General features: G+C 40.1%; 2 protein-coding genes across 2 annotated transcripts in view; both read right to left on the bottom strand.

Annotated features, from left to right (window-relative positions):
• Positions 1-3,248: 3,248 nt before the first annotated feature.
• LOC147467167 (uncharacterized) lies at positions 3,249-8,678 on the bottom strand. Its single transcript, XM_086532447.1, has 5 exons — positions 8,666-8,678; positions 7,737-7,832; positions 5,908-5,921; positions 3,451-3,471; positions 3,249-3,323 (listed from the first exon to the last, which is right to left on the bottom strand). Exons 1-5 carry the CDS (start codon positions 8,676-8,678, stop codon positions 3,249-3,251), a joined length of 219 nt encoding a protein of 72 aa, XP_086388573.1.
• Positions 8,679-10,528: 1,850 nt separating this feature from the next.
• Positions 10,529-17,500, bottom strand: part of LOC122266888 (uncharacterized) — a gene marked incomplete in the record, with an annotated part of 56,355 nt that continues 49,383 nt past the window's right edge. The window contains 6 exon segments of the mRNA XM_086532752.1: positions 10,529-13,566; positions 13,908-14,003; positions 14,376-14,528; positions 14,898-14,984; positions 15,509-15,625; positions 17,096-17,500. The exon segment at positions 17,096-17,500 is cut by the window's right edge and continues 184 nt beyond it. Of these exon segments, the coding sequence (XP_086388878.1) occupies positions 11,419-13,566; positions 13,908-14,003; positions 14,376-14,528; positions 14,898-14,984; positions 15,509-15,625; positions 17,096-17,500 (3,006 nt within the window).

The raw sequence follows: 17,500 nt of genomic DNA, 5'->3' as shown, positions 1-17,500 counted from the left end.
TGCTTTTGGTATTGTATTGACTGGTCTTACTTTTTTTTTTTTTTTTTTTTTTTTTGTTTACTGTGTGTGTGTGTGCGTGTGTGATTGGTCTAAAGTGTGTGTGTATGGTGTGGAGTGTGTTGGTGGTCCGTTCAGTGTGTGTGTGTGTTGGTGTGTGTTTGTGTGGTGTGTGTGTTTGGTCAGAAGTGTTGGTGTGTGTGGTGTGTTGGTGAGTGTTTGTGTGTGTGTGTGTTTGTGTGTGTGTGTTTGTGTGTGTGTGTGTGTGTGTGTGTTTGTGTGTGTGTGTGTATGTGTATGTGTGCGTGTGTGTGTGTGTGTGTGTGTGTGCGTTTGTGTGTGTGTGCGTGTGTGTTTGTGTGTGTGCGTGTGTGTGTGTGTGTATGTGTGTGTGTGTGTGGTCTAGTATCCACAAATCCATACGTCACCATATACAATACAGTACAGGGACAACGAAGTGTGTATATATATGGCTACAGATCATTGTATCCAAGACATTGTTCTATATCCCTCCCCCTCCCCCTCCCCCCTTCCCCCCACCTAACACACCCTGCCTCCCTTTTATGGCACTGTAGACATACCTGCGAGGAGAGGGGGAGGGGGAGGGGGAGGGGGGGGAGAATGGAGGTTCTCTAGGTTCCATACTTTACAAAAACACCTTTTATAATCTCTTCCTTTTTCTTCTTCTTCTCTTCCTCCTCCTTCTCCTCTTCTTCTTCCTTTTCCTCCTTCTCCTCCTCGTCCTCCTCCTTCTCCTCCTCCTTCTCCTCCTCCTCCTCCTCTCCCCCCTCCTCCTCCTCCCCCTCCTCCTTCTCCTCCTCCTTCCTCCTCACCCTCCCTCCTCCTCTTCTTCCTCCCCCTACTCCTCCTCCTCCTTCTCTTTCTCCTTTTCCTCCACTTCCTCTTAATCCTTCTCCTCCTATTCCTCCTCACCCCTCCTCCTCCTCCTCCTCCTCCTCCTCCTCTTCCTCCTCCTCGTCCTCCTCCTCCTCCTCCTCCCCCCTCACCCTCCTCCTCTCCCCCCTCCTCCTTCTCCTTGTCCTCTTCCTCCTTCTCCTCCTCCTCGTCCTCATCCTCCTCCTTCTCCTCCTCCTCCTCCTCCTCCTCCTCCTCCTCCTCCTCTCCCCCCTCCCCCTCCTCCTCCTCCTCCTCTCCCCCCTCCCCCTCCTCCTCCTCCTCTTCCTCCTCCTCCTCTTTCTCTTCCTCCTCCTCCTCCCCCTCCTCTTCCTCCTCCTCCTCCTTCGCCTCCTCTTCCCCCCTCCTCCTCCTCCTCCTCCTCCTCTTCCTCTTCTTCCTCTTCGTCCTCCTCCTCCTCCTCCTCCTCCCCCTCCTCTTTCTCCTCCCCCTCCTCTTCCTCCTCCTCCTCCTTCTCCTCCTCCTCCCCCCTCACCCTCCTCCTCTCCCCCCTCCTCCTTCTCCTCCTCGTCCTTATCCTTCTCCTCTTCCTCCTTCTCCTCCTCCTCGTCCTCATCCTCCTCCTTCTCCTTCTCCTCCTCCTCCTCCTTCTCCTCCTCCTCCTCCTCCTCCTCCTCCTCCTCCTCCTCCTCCTCCTCCTCCTCCTCCTCCTCCTTTTCCTCCTCCCCCCCTCCCTCACCCTCCGCCCCACCTACTACCGAGTTCTTTCTTACGTGTGTTTGCGTTCGTGATAATTTTTTTCTTTCTTTTTTCTTTTACTCCCATTTACTGTATTTCTCTTCTCGTTCAATATTCATAACTCTATGAATGAGAACATAATCTCATGAGTAATTAAAGTGGGGAAGGTGAGGAAGAGAGAGAGAGAGGGGGGGGGTAGGGGAGACGGAGGAAGGGAAGGAGAGAGAGAGAGGGAAAGAGAGAGAGAGAGAGAGGGGGGAGGTAGGGGAGAGGGAGGGAGAGAAAGGAAGAAAGAGAGGGAGAGAGAGAGAGAGAGAGAGAGAGAGAGAGAGAGAGATGTGGAAACAGGGAGGTAAATCGAGTGACAAAGAAAGGAGAAAAGGGAGGGAAGGAGAAAGAGAAGTGGATGAGGGAGGAAGGGAAAGAGAAAGAGTGAGGGGAGGAGGGAAATGGAGAGAGAGAGGGGAGAGGGAAGAGAGAGAGCGGGGGGAGATTTAAGAGAGAGAGAGAGAGAGAGAGAGAGAGAGAGAGAGAGAGAGAGAGAGAGAGAGATGTGGAAACAGGGAGCTAAATCGAGTGACAAAGAAGGGAGAAAAGGGAGGGAAGGAGAAAGAGAAGTGGGTGAGGGAGGAAGGTAAAGAGAAAGAGAGAGGGGGGAGGGAGGGAGGGAAAGGGAGAGAAAGAGAGAGAGAGAGAAAGAGAGAGAGAGAGGGAGAGGGAGAGAGAGAGAGAGGGGGCGACTGGTGAGAAAAGGAAAAGGCAGAGAGAGAGAGAGGGAGAGAAGAGAGAGAGAGAGAGAGAGAGAGGGGGGGGAGATGTAGGGGAGAGAGAGAGAGAGAGAGAGAGAGAGAGAGAAAGAAAGAGAGAGATGTGGAAACAGAGAGGTAAATCGAGTGACAAAGAAGGGGGAAAAGGGAATGAAAGAGAAAGAGAGGTGGATGAGGGAGGAATCTAAAGAGAAAGAGAGAGGGGGGGATAGTCTGGGAGGGAGGCTTGAGGGGAGTCCAGTGGAGCTCCCTTGGCGCGGCGCTCTCTCTCTCTCTCGCTTGCGCTCGCTCGCTCTGGCCTCGCCGCCCTACCTCTCGCCCGACCCTCGTGTTCGCCCCGCCTCGCTCTCAGAAAGAGGGAGGAGAGAGAGAGAGAGAGAGAGAGAGAGAGAGAGAGAGAGAGAGAGAGAAAGAAAGAGAGAAAGAAAGAGAGACAGAGAGAGAGATTTATGTGTAATACTATCGCCTATACCCTTTGTTACTTTCTGTGAATTAGCAGCACAGTCGCTATAGTAGCGCAACTTTCTGAATGGAACTATCTATCCAGACAGGTAGACAATGTCGATAGATAGAAAGGGGATTCGTATTGTATTATGGGTGGTGGGGGATTGGGGGAAGGTGGAGGGGAGGGGAGGGGGGGGGTATGAGGGGAGAAGGACGGTAGCTAAAGCATCAGTAGATATGGGCGGAAGGTACTTTTTGAGGCAACTTTATATCTAATTTATTTCGAGAAAGTGTTTTTGACTTTTTTTTCTTTTTTTACTGTTTACTTTACTTTAGTCCTTTTTTTCCCCTTCCATCCTGCTTCTCCTTTTCATCCTATCTTCCTGCCCTTTTCACTCCTCCTACACTCCCCTTCCTCCTTCCTCGCGATTTATTCCTCTCTCCCCCTTATTCCTCTCCGTAACGTTCTCCTCTCCCTCTTTCTCCCCCCCCCCTCCCCCTCTTCTTCTTTCTCCCTCTTCCCTGTCCTTCCCGTACACCCTCGGTATCTTCCCCCCACACCCTTCTCACCACCTTCCTCTCCTCCCTTTTCATCCTATTACCTTCATACCTATCCTCCCCTTCCCCTCCCATCCCACCCTTCCCCCACACCTTTCTTTCTCTTCCCCCTTCCTCCCTCCCTCCCGCCCCCACCTCTCCCTTTCCCCTCCCATCCCCACCCTTTCTCTTATCCTCTGTCTCCCCTCACCCCTTCCCCTTACCTCTCTCTCTCTCCCCTCACACCCTCCCCCATCCTTCTTTTTCCCCTCACCCCTTCCCCTTATCCCTCTCTCTCCCTCAACAACAGCAACAAAACCCCCCTCATCCAAACAACATCAACAAAAAAATAAATCATCAAACACACAAAACAACCACACACAAACAAATCACATCAAACACAAACAAAGCTAAAGCAAATACACCAATACATCACCCACAAAAAACACAAACAAATCCAAAACAACATCAAACTCTCCCCTCAAAACAACCACACATCAAAACACACAACAAAAACACCTCCCCCACAAAACCACCCAAAACAACAAACACAACAAGAACACACACAATCGAACACACATCGATCACAACTCTCCCCTCAACAAAGACAACACACACATCAACATTCACAAAACAGGAACAACAAAGAACAAAACAACGAATTCAACACAACACAACAACAAAACAAAAACACTCACACACTCACACCACACAAAAACTAATAAAATCTCACCACACGCACAGACACAACACAAACAACTATCATCACACGAAACAACAGAACAAAACACAATCAACAACATCACATCAATAACAAGAACAAACAAAACAAAAAACATCTACAAAAAAACAAACAAAACATCAAACAAACCAACCCCTTCCCCCCGCCCTTACCCCCTCTCTCCCCTCCCCCCCTCCCCCATCCTTCTTTTTCCCCTCACCCCTTCCCCTTATCCCTCTCTCTCTCCCCTCACACCCTCCCCATCCTTCTTTTTCCCCTCACCCCTTCCCCATACCCCTCGCTCTCCCCCCCATCCCCCCTTCCCCTTACCCCTTCCCCTCTCCCCTTCCCCATGATCCCCTACTGCCTATTTTCTGGATAAATAAAATTATATCGTATGTCTCTGTGGACTTACTCGCGTGATCCCTTTTAGCACGCAAGGCAAGTTCGTCTTTTGTTGAGTATTTTTTTAATGTGTATTTGCTTGTTTTTTTTATCTCTCTCCTTCATTGTTGTTTTTTGTTGTTGCTTTTTGATTGGATATGTTGATCTTTATTGATTGATTTGTATTTTTATATAAATTGTCTATTTTTTTTTTTTTTTTTTTTTTTTTTACTTTTTTTTAGTTCCCTTGTTTTCTTTGTTTTTTTCTTTAATAATTTCTCTATGTATTCTCTTCGTTTTCTTTTTTTCTCATTCGTGATTTTTTTTTGGATCTTTTTCTCTAGTTTTGTTTATTTGTTTGTTATTTCTCTTTTTCTTTCTTTTTTTTCTTTCCCTTTTTCTTCTAATAACTTTTAATAATGTTTTCTATTTTCTTTTTTTTTTCTTTCTCTTATTCTTCTAATAACTTTTAATAATTTTAATAATCTAATAATGTTTCTTTGTCTTTGTTCTTCTTCTTTCTTTTTTTTTTCTTTCTCTTCGTCTTTTTAGTAATTTTATTTTTCTTTCTCTAAATACCTTATTTTTTTCTTATACTTTTTCTTTTTTCTCTTTTTCAATTCTCGTTTCTCATTAACGTCATTTTCTCTCTATCCTTTTTACTCTCTTTCTCCCCATCCTCCCTTTTTCTTTTGAATCTGTAGTAACAGGACCAAAAATAATCCTAACTAACATCAAATATTAACGTTAATAGCTATATTAACTCCGAAAAGATACTTTGCTTTTACTAATACCAGTCTTAATTTTGTTATTATCAATACCATATTATCATTACTATTATCATGATTATTTCTATTTTTGTGTTATCTTTTCTGTTATTCTAATTGTTTTGATTAGCCTTGTTATGATTTTTGTCATCATCATCATTATCATCATTATCATCATGATCATCATTTTCATCATTATCATTATCATGATGATCTTTATTGTTATTATTATTATCATTATTATTATTATTATTATTATTATTATCATAATTATTATTATCATCATCATCATTACCATCACTACCATCATTATCATTATCAATATAATGCTCAGCAGCAGCATTTGTATGTGAGTGTATATCAGGGTTATCCAGAAAGTCATGTGTTATCAATATAATGCTGTTTCTTTAATGTCAATCAGACAGTTAGAACGGATAGCGAATTCTATTTGTATGTATATGAACCCGTTTTGGTTCCGCTGACAACCCTTGCTTTCTATCACCAGCCTTAAACCCTGTTTAAGAACCATACAGTGCCCCCCCCCACCCCCCCGTCTTTCTCAGTCTCCCTCTTCCCCTCAAAGACTGGAGATTGAGTGGGAAGTGACCTATGAATGACCTGACCGCTAGGGTGACTTGCTCCAGACTCGAGGTCAATAATTCGCTATACATAAAAAAAATTCTTATTGACATTTTACAGCTAACACAAAACCTTATAACATGTCTAAAGAGGAAAGTAAAAATCTAAAAAGATATATTTTGAACCATCCAAAACCGTATGTTTGTATACTTTTTCAGGGAATTAAAACATTAAGACATGGTCATAATATATATATTTTTTTAATCTTTATAGAGTATATTCATTTAGCTAACAATACAATGTTAAAATCCTACCTCGTTTCTGTAATGTTTATCATCTAACATGCAGAATATGAATATGAACTTGTCATGATATTATTTATCATTTATGAGACGTAATTGTTATTATTTCATTTATTATGATAAGAGAGCTTTTCTAAAATAACTTATTTATATCGAGTTGAAAAGGTCGATATGTGACTGAATGCAACATGTTCCTATAACACTGTTGCATTCAAATTATCATCACCACCAACATGTCAAGTGTATCTTTGCCTCGAAAAAATAAGTATAGTTTATATTCTACAAAAAAAATCCACTAGGAATGCAACATTGCTACGTCTTGCAAGAGCTTAGCAATTGTAAATTCACTATGATCATTAAACTAATGAAGTAAATGGTAGATAAAGATAAACAAATAATGATAACGATATATCGCTAATCTTCCATGAGTTCTGTAAAATGTTAAAAGTCGATATCCTTATGATTCGGTTAAGTACATACTATGTATGCTTATTAGTAAATATTCTGTACACACAATAAAAAAGTTTAATCCTCCTTAAACAATGATACTACCAAGAACATTATGTATTTTTTTTAACAAATGCTAAAATGAAATGACTGATTCAACAAGCTGCAAAATCACATGTAATGAAAGATGAAATATATATATATTTTTTCCATAATGAGTGATATATTTTCTTTGTTGGATGATGAATATCATAACGACAATCTAGATAAAAGCGATGCAATATGAAGTCATCTACGAAACAAGTGAAAAGTCAGATACAAAACAGCCATACGATACAATAAGAAAAACCAGTGTTTTGACTTATAAATGCTTCTCTAACGTGACTAAAACTCATTATTTGGTGAAAGTACACACCAAGAAAAATTATCATTATTGAATGTTATTTTTAAGGACACATGTATATCATTTTCATCATGTTTTCTGACCTTTAAAAAAAAAAAAAAACAAGTCGTTTTATATCACGGAAATAATTTTCACTACATTATGTTGTTTTTTTCCCAGTAACCGTGGTGCCATTGTCAATAGAGTTCATAAATAAAGTTATGTATATATGTACGTACGCAAACACACACACACACACATACACACACACATACACACACACACATACACACATACACACACACACATACACACATACACACACACACACACACACACACACACACACACACACACACACACACGCATACATACATACATACATACATACATATATATATATATATATATATATATATATATATATATATATATATATATATATATATATATATTTATATATATATATTGTATATATATATATAATCAAATCCTCAACTCTAACTGACTCCCTGTCAGCGAGTACACAATTCCACCAAATCGAAAAGGATGAAGTTCTTTTTCTTCCACGATTTTATTTTTTATCATTTTTCTTTTTTTCTTCTCTTCTCCTTCTCTTCTTGCACTTTCCTTCATCCCCTCATAGGAAAGAAGAAAAAAAAACATCGTCATATCTATCAAACAGCGGCAATAAATAGATGATTTAATGAACAAATGCTATAAATGAACAGATGAAAAAAATGAATAAAAAAACAAAACACAAATCAATAAATAGATAGACACATCCTTAAATAAATGCGTAGATAGAATGAATACACGGATAAAACGAGAACAAAGGCGATGAAGAGGAAGAGTGAGTGCGAGAGTTCGTTACGTCACAGCACACACTCCTCCCGGTTGATTTATCTGAATCTGAAACGTAATAATCTATGTTAGTTTATGATTTAAAAAAGAAAGAAAGAAAATAAAGATTTGTACGTAAAGAAAGAGGGGAAAACGGAAGAGTCAGTGGAAGATTTGATCATTTAAAAGATATTATATTTTATTAAATTAAAAAAGGAGAAAAGAAAAGAAAGATGTGGGTCCTGTGCTGCCTGTAAAACGAATGAATAGATATGTTTTTTTATGTTATTAAAAGGTCATTTTCGTAAAAGAAGGAAACGGCAATGCTTTTTTTATGTTTCCCAGAAATAACTCTCTTTTTTTTTTTTTTTTTTTTTTTTTTTTTCTATTTCAAAACAAAAAGAAACACAAAAAAAGTTAGTTTTTGTAAATACGATGATTTTTTCTATTCAATCAAAATATATTAAAAACCGGGTTATTAGAGACGATCTGAAACGTAATAATCTATGTTAGTTTATGATTAAAAAAAAAAAAGAAAGAAAAGAAAGATTTGTACGTAAAGAAAGAGGGGAAAACGGAAGAGTCAGTGGAAGATTTGATCATGAAAAAGATATTATTTGATTAATAAAAGGCGGCAGTGCTTTTGTTAGTCTGCCTTGTACGAAGTGAGATATTTTTATTATTATTAGGATCTTTTATAGGACTATTTTCGTAAAAGAACTTACGAATGAAGAATCCGTTCAGAAATAACTCGCTAGAATTTCTAATTCCAATCAAATGTGTGTGTTGTACAGTGTTTATGTATTTTAGAATGAATATATAAAGCAGCCCGTTAGTTGAAACAACGAAGATACCGGCCCTATCTCTAGTGTCTTAACTCCTCCCGGTTCGATTTATCTGACATCTGAACGCCATCTAATCTCAGTTCGTTTCTGATTAACACAAACCCAGAAGAAAAGAAAGATTTGTACGTAAAGGACAGAGGGGCACCGGAAGAGACCGTGGAAGCTATGTCATGAAACAGATTATTTATATGAGAATAAAAGGCGGCAGTGCTTTTGTTAGTCTGCCTTGTACGAAGTGAGATAATATTTTTTTTATGTTTAGGTCATTTTCGTAAAAGGAGGAAACGAATGAGAGATCCGTTCAGAAATAACTCTCTTTTTTCTATTCAATCAAAATACAATAAATAACAGAGTTTTAGACTCGATAGAATGAATATATGAATAGAGATAACCAAGCTTATTATTACTATCATTATCATCATTATCATCATCATTTGAATAGTGGAAAGTTGAAAGGTTGATCACTCGCTCGCTCATCCTTCCTTGCAACTGGACATGTTCTTGAATGTCTCGAAAATATCATAAATGTATTAATCATGAATACCATGAGAAACACACGTTAAAGAAAGCTGATGCTGTTATCTATATATCTTTACAAATCACATTATAAGAACTGAATGATAAGTAGCAAAGCATTGATAAGGAGCATAGAATACAGCATGTGTAGTGTGTGTGTGTGTTTATATATATATATATATATGTATATATATAGGCATATATATATATATATATATATATAGATTTATGTATATATATATATATATATATATATATATATATACCATATATATAAATATATAATATATATATATATATATTTATCTATATAATATATATATATATAAATATATATATATATGTGTGTGTGTGTGTGTGTGTGCGTGTATGTGTGTGTGTATGTGTGTGTGTGTGTCTATGTCTGCATATATACACATTTACGTATGCATGTATGTACAAAATGAGGTCATATGAATCTCTGAATACATCACTCCAGTCTTGTTCAAAACAGACACACTTTTTCTTGCCTACTCTTTCCTTCTTCTCTTCAGCAGTACGATTACCTTACCTCTTGGGTAACAGCTGCAGAATCCACGTCTTCTTTCTGTCTCTTCATGTCTATGCATTTTTTTTTTCTGCATGTCTAATCACATCAAAACACATGTTGATTCAGTCATGAGGAAAACTAGAGGCAATAGTAACAAATGCACATAGATGTACTAAAGAAAATTACGTGCAATTTATATATATCTTTGTGTGTGTGTGTGTGTGTGTGTGTGTGTGTGTGTGTGTGTGTGTGTAACTATGTGTGTATTTGCGTTATTTTTTTTTTCTTACTATATACATATATCTTTCTGGAACCTCATATCATGCGAGAACTATGCGTGGTCAAAATAGCACCTGAATTATAATAAAACTTATCATGCACCAGACACTAAATCATGCATAAAAGACAGACTTTGTGAAAGAAAACTTATTTCTTCTATTTTTCTTATCTATGTGTTGTCTTTGTTCATTTGTAAGTCTTGGATTATCAATTTCTTATATTCTATAAGCGCCATTTTCCCTTTATTTCTTTTATATCATATCGATTCTATGTTTAATATCATATTTCTATTCCTTTCTTTTGTATTATATCATTCTCTCATGTCTCTTCTATTTCCTTCTAGTGTTTCCTCTGTTTCTCGTATTTCTATTTTCTTGTATCTATCCTAATACTGTTCTTGTTTTTTTCTAATATTTCTACAATAGTGCGTGCCCTTTCTAATATTTCTTTCTCTGAATTAATCTACGGTCATATATTGTCATTATTCAGTTGTTGTTTTCTCTCTGTTAAAAAAATGCGCCTTTTTTGCCTTTTGATTTGTTTATTTGTTTTATTTTTCTTGTTTAATTATACCCAGGTAAGGAAAATCCATCGAGTCTGATGACCATTTCGATTCATTAACTTTATTTCAATGTTGCGATCTTGCACGGATTTCAACAAGAGACTTAAATTGCACATCGAATCGCGCACAAGAGTGATGACGGAGGAAAATAAAAACATATATTTTTTTTTTTTTTAGATTTGTAAATAAAAATGTTCAAGCTTCCTGTCTTTGTTATTTGACTGATTTTTTTTTTCCTTATTCGTACAAATTCAAGCTTTGCTCGTTAGATATGTTAACTTTTAGCTTGTTTTAATTAAGTAACTTTAGATGAAACGAAAGGAAAAGACAGATTGTCATTAACAACACCGTTAATGTTGATTATGTATTATATGAGTTAATCAAGATACTCGTAAAATGTTTGTGAGTATTGTAAAAACATTATCGAAAATCTAACGATCAGAAAGAAAGTTATCAAAAGTCTTTCAAAGCAAATTAATGCAAAGATGCTTTAGCGGTGTCGATCGTGTGATTTGAATAAGCGCATTCAAGTCTATGGTATTAAGTGCGTTATGAGCGTGTATAATCATGAATATACTTGTTATCTATTGAAAAAAATAAAAACATATACTGCAGTCATAAGTAAATGCTATGAATTATAAAATGAAACTTATAAATAGTAAAAGTCTATCCGCAATGTAAATGTTATACCATCGTTAAATTCAAGAAAGAGCGACAAGCTGCATAAAATAACCTAAAGAAATACAGAAAAAAAATGGCGGGAAGTAAAAGTATTAGCGTCAAATAAAAAAAAATCTGATTTCCTATTATGATTTTTATGTCTCTCTGTCCCTCTGTTTCTCCCATGCATGTGTGTTTCCATGGCGACGCTACAGGTCAGCATCGAGGTCGCGTCATGCAGAACGACCTTCGATCTACACTCTACTAGTGACTACAGAATCTACTGCAGCTTTTGCTATCGATGCTGCTGCTCTTCTTGGGGCTGCTGTCGAAGGAAAGCAGTCTGCTGCCGCCAGCGAGCCTGGTAGATGGCGCAGGAGTCGTTCCCAAGCCATAGGTCGAGCTATACCTGCTGCCTGCCGTGGACTTTCCACTGGCAGAACTTCCGTAAGAACTCGACGGCGAACCAAGCCTAGTTCTTCCGGCGTCGCGGCTCCCCGTGCTGGCGGAACTGCCGTATCTAGAGCTAATGCCACTCTTACTAGCGTCACTCCCACTAGAAGTGCCATACCTACTTCCAGTGCCTTTACTACTAGGATCAGAGCTACTTTGTAATGAAGATGTGCCATATCTAGAGCCACTACTGACGCCGTCGCCAGAAGTGGAAGACAAGCCATACCTACTCCCAGTTTTCGTGTCAGAACTGCCCGCCGAAGATGTGCCATACCTGCTGCCTCCGCTCGTGGCACCAGAGTCAGAGCCATGGGCCAAGGAGGAGGATAGTCTACCGGCACTACTGGCACCAGTGTATGGCCGAATGGTAGAAGAGACACCATACCTACTACCATATTTCTTCTCTTCGGCCCTTCCTGAAGCGGGAGAATCTAGACCATACCTACTCATTGCGCTATTCTTGCTGGTATCGGCACTCTGGCTGTACCTGCTCCCTTTACTGCTGCCGCTAACATCTGTCCTGTCTGCTTGGGTAGAAGGGGAATCGTACCTACTGAAACTGCTGCTGTAAGTACTGCCGAAACGAGAGGTCGTAGGATCCCTGATGCGCGACAAGGAAGATTCTCTCGTACGAGACAGAGAGGAATCCCTCGCGCGGGACAAGGAGGAGTCTCTGGTGGAACCGTAACGACTTGATGACAGGTCGCGGCTCCTCAGACTCGAAGAGTCACTTGGACGGGGCAGGGAGGAGGAGAGACTCCCGGCGTCCTTATCACGGGAGTACAAGCTTCTGGTCGTCGTGTCTCTCGAGGTTCGGTCGCTGGCTGTCGTCGCCCACCTGTTTTGGCTGGGAGGCGGGCGACTGTCTTCTGTAGAGGATTTTCTGAGATAGAAGGGAATCTCCGAGCTCTTCGTCTCTGATTCTCGACGCCTCATGAAAGGGTGGGAGGTCCTCTCGGTATTGGCAGTTCCCGCGAATACCTTATTTCCGAAAACTGTGTCTTTTGGTTCCTCTGGCTGCGTAGCTCTCGTTCTCCATCTGTTGGCGACGTAGCTTTGTGGTTTGTATTCCTCTGTTGTGGATTTGTTGCTACTGCTGTCCAGCATCTTGGAAGCATCGTCTTCGGTTCGTCGGGTACGCCATCTGTTGGAAGAAAAGCTCTCCGGTTTGTATTCTTCTGTTGAGGTTTTCCTTTCTTCTGTCTTCTTGCTGTCTGACTCGTCTGGCTTGGACCTCACTCGCCACCTATTGGTCGAGAAACTGCTAGGCATATATTCTTCCACAGAAGTCTTCCTTTCGGCGTCTTCGCTTTTCTTGGTCTCGGAGTCTTCTGGTTTGGATCTTGTTCTCCACCTGTTAGTAGAAAAGCTCGAAGGCTTATATTCTTCAATCTTGGTTGAAGTGTCGTAGGACTTCTTGGTGTCTGAGTCCTCCTCTCTACTTCTGGTTCTCCACCTGTTGGTTGAGAAGCTCTCAGGCTTGTATTCCTCCATAGACGTCTTCCTGGTGCTGTAAGATGGCGACGTGTCATAACTAACAACGCCCTCCCGTCGTCTGGTAACCGGGGGGGCATCAGGGGACTTGACACCGCCAGAAGGAGGGGAGCGTTTACGGGTGTAGGATATCTCGGGCACCTTCAGCGTCTCTGGTCGTCGACGTCGGATCGTTGTCTCCACCGGCTGGGCCTCCTGTTCCTCCTCTTGGACCTGCGAACGGCGACGCCTCTCGACCGGTTTCTGTTCCTCCTCCTCGCCAGTGTCCAGTTGGTACAGGAGCTCAGTTATCACACCGGGCTTGACGTCTCCCTCGCTCTCCTCGACTCTCTTGTTGGGATCCACGGCTGCCTTGATGAAGAAGAACTCCGCATCTTCCGTGTCCACGAAGTACATTCCGCCTGTGCCACCCCAGAGCTCCACGTCAGAGCTGCCAGAGCTCATCCGTCCGATCTTCACCATAACCTGCAAGAATCATAAAGTGCATTAAAAGAAAGTAAAGATTGTTTTTCTACCATACCTGCAAAGGACATGTTAGATATACCTTGGAAAAACAAACTTTGAGGACAGAACGGGGATGGAATGTGGCAAATTGATTATTTTATAGATTATTCAATTTCTTTGTGACACATTTCACTACTCTGCTTCCACCTGTAACCAAGGAATAACCAAAGAGAAAGGAGAAGAGACAGAAAATCCCTTTGATGAAAATTACAAAAATTACTTGATCCATCTATCACTATTTGTCATCTTTAATGACGCTAAAACGCTTCAGTAATTTAGACTTAAAAAGCAGCGTTACAAACCTTATAACTCTGATTTGCTTCGATTCTGATGGGAGTGGTAAACATCAGGCGCACGTCTGCTGTCTCTTGTTTCTCCCCAGACACACGACAGTACGTCTGGCAAGGGTGTAGAAGTTCAAGACAAAATGTGTAAGCAATATGTTCTATTTAGTATCTTTCTTCTTACAGTTATCAACTTGTATATCCGTCTATTTTTCTCTTCCGTCTGACTTTTTTTTAGATGTTATTATTATATATGTCAATAATATTACTTACCCCATTGTTACTTCCAAGTTCTGCAAGAGGCATACTAGAGGCATTGAAATAAATCATTATTAACAAGAACAATAACCAACAGACTTCCTCATCACTCCTCAACGTTCCATAAAATTTCTAACAATCAAAACATACATACAGTCTCTCCCTCTTCCTCTGGGAAAAAAATACGGCCAACAAAACTCCTTCTTATTTTCCTCATACACTCCATACCTTCTCTATGTCTGTCCATTGACGCGTCTCCCAGGGACCTTGGCAATGGACCGTCACGCCCATGTCCGTGCTGCTGAACAGAAAGCCAAAACTGACGCCCAGAAGCTTGATGTTCTTGTCCACACGGAATCTCACTTCATGAGACTGGTAGATCTGGAATCGAGGGAGACTGTGAGGTATTTTGGTTTTCGTTCTGGTGTTGGTTTTTGTTTTTGGTTTATCCCTTTGAGGTTGAGGTTGAGTTTGTTCTGTATCGTTTGGCTTTTACGTTGTAAGAAAAAGGTTCGTTGAACCTGTGATGGGAAGACAGTGCATTTAACCTGTGAGAAAGTTAGTCGAACCTGATAATTAGGCTCAGAGTTTCCTTTGGATTGGGAGAAAGTTAGTTGAACCTGTTTTGGAATCTGATTTTTTTTTTCTTTTTTTTTTTTTTTTTTGATCATATGACTTTTCGTTGTGAGGTCGATTGTACTTGAAACGTGCTTAGATAATAGTGTTTGGATTTAGGTAACTTGTCCTCACCTCCTTCTGTGGACACCTGTATCCTTTCCGGAACCTGCAGACTTTGTTGAACTCGAGCAAAGAGCCGTTTTGTGTGAGAGAAGTGATCTGTGGAGGAAAAGTAGATGTAAGAAATAAGGAGGGACTGTGTAGGGGGTTTGGGGAAAGGGGGAGGGGGGCTAATGGGGTTTTGGTAAGGGGGGAGGGAAATCTTTTAGGAAAGTTTGTGGGTTATTATAATCATAAGATATTTTCAATCTCATTCGTTGGTAAGAAGTTAAATTGCATACCGAAAAATAATGATTATAATCATAATAATAATGATAATAAAAATAATGATAATGACAAGCAACTTAAAAGATTAAAAGCAAATTAAAATAAATATTTTAATAAACACACTGAAGTACAATACATTAACATACAAAAAAAATCACATTAAAAAAGGCAAATGATAATAATAATTTCAAAATTGTAAAAACATAAAACAATAATAAAACCACTTGGCGCTCCAGACGCCCCTCCTGCCCTTCCTTCTGCAATCAAGACAGGCTCCTCATACCACCTCATACCACCTCATACCACTTCGAAGGAGGAGGAAGAGAGAGGTAAACGACACCACTCGCAGTACGTACTTTGTTCACGGTCTCAGCCACGGGCGTGAGGTGGTTGGTCTTCTTGTCCCCCCGCGACCCCCGCCTTTCCTTCAACTCGGGGTCAGAGGTTGCACAAAACCACAACCAGAACGGAAGCTACAGTGGGATAGGATCTGACCGAAGAGGGAGTGGTGGTAAGGGGGGAAGGAAAGGATGGAAAGAGGAAGGAAATTTGGAGAGATGAAGAGGTGGAATCGAGTGGAGGAAGGACGGAGGGAAAGATGGAAGGGAGGAGAGAAAGGAGGGGGGAATGGAAGGATGGAGAAAGAAGGGGGAAAATGGAAGGAAGGAGAAAGGAAGGAAGAATGGAAGGAAGGAATAAGGAACGTAGAGAGAGAGAAGAAGAATCGTAAAGGAAAGACAGACGGGGAGGGGAAAATGACAATACAAAGAAAACGGAGCCATTGCGATCGGGTGAAAACGGGAAGAATCGTCGTGTGGAAGGGGAAACATACATAAAAAGCAGAACATGACAGAACATGCCGAACAATACATTGAACACAAGGAGCAATAACATAAATTCAATACAAACATAGGGATAACATCAACGCATAATGACATGCACAGAGGATACCATGAAAAGGGAAAAGCAATATAAATAACCAATGTGGTAAAATTATAACCGATAAATGGAATCAGATCAAATAATTCATCGATAAAAAAGTCGACACAACATTAAAATACATGATAGTACAAACAAAAAAAGGGAAAACAATTACACACAAAATTACAAAAACAGAAGTAAAAAAGTTAAAAAGATCAAAGATTTTGCAAGAAAACGATTTTGAAAGAAATTTAGACAAATAAAGAAACAGATAAAAAGCGCGAAAAAGATTAAGTTGATTTTTTTTTAGAATTTTAGAATTTTAGAAAAGCAAAGCATCAGTCGTTGAAGATAAAGAGATAGTTAAAGAAACCGAAATAGCGTGGAAAATATTAGGTAAAAGGTTTGAACGATAACAGAATGTGGAACGAGTGAAAGGTATGGACAGGGTTAAGAAAAGAAAAGAAAAAAAATAAGTTTAGTCTGTGCTCAAGAGGTCATTTTGAGCTTGGGTTAGATATAAAAAAAAATGTTTACTAATATACTAGATGAGTAAAGATACTACTATGTCAAAAAATGTAAAGATATCAATAGCTAAATATAATTTCTTCCTGAAAATCACCTAAACAATAAAATAAAAAAAAGTTTCAAAATGTTGAAACCAAGGCAAAATATAAGGTCTTTTTTGTCATGGCAAAGTATGGCAACCTACATACATATATAAACGTTTCAAAACATGAATCTATTCCTGTTCGCTTTGTGAAGTCAAACATTGGACAGGAAAAAAACAAAAACTAAGAATTTGTAACTATCCAGTTGTCTTTACACGTATAAATATATGTATATACCTATGAACACTTATATACTTCACGAACATATACTTTGTTCTACGAGACAAGCAATAAAGGATTGTAAACAGACAAAATAATAAGGACTTCTTTCCTCATTTCCAAAACCAGACACGGAATACAGGACATAAAAAAATATATATACAAAAAACATAGAGAGCAAAGGACAGAGACCTGCTTATTGTTGTTGAAGTCGAGGTTCCTGGGAATCTCCAGGCCATGGGTCATGAAGAAGGCGATGACCTCGGCCTTTCCAAGACACTCCGAGGTCAAGACGGTGTTGACGAAGTCCTTGTCGGAGATCTTGTCGAAGTCGACCACCTTGATCAGGTCCTCGACCACGTCCCCGAGCTGACACATCTTGAGGTTCTTCTCCCTGACGTAGCGAAGACCCCAGTCGCGAATGGCCTCGAAGAGCTTGAGCTGATCGTCGAACTTGAGCTCCTTCTGCATCAGCATCTTCCGGATCAAGTCCCGCTCGAGCCTCAGGAAGCCCTCGCAGGGAATGATCTCGTTGGCGTACTTCGAGATGATCTGCCAGCACTTGTCGCACATGTCGTTCAGCGTCTTCTCGGACAG

Source organism: Penaeus japonicus, unplaced genomic scaffold (assembly GCF_977035675.1).
Source record: "Penaeus japonicus unplaced genomic scaffold, GWHDUDI00000001_assembly GWHDUDI00000037, whole genome shotgun sequence".
NCBI classification, from domain to species: Eukaryota; Metazoa; Arthropoda; class Malacostraca; order Decapoda; family Penaeidae; genus Penaeus; species Penaeus japonicus.
The sequence above is the reverse complement of the archived record's forward strand: the minus strand, read 5'-3'. Positions and strand labels throughout refer to the sequence as shown.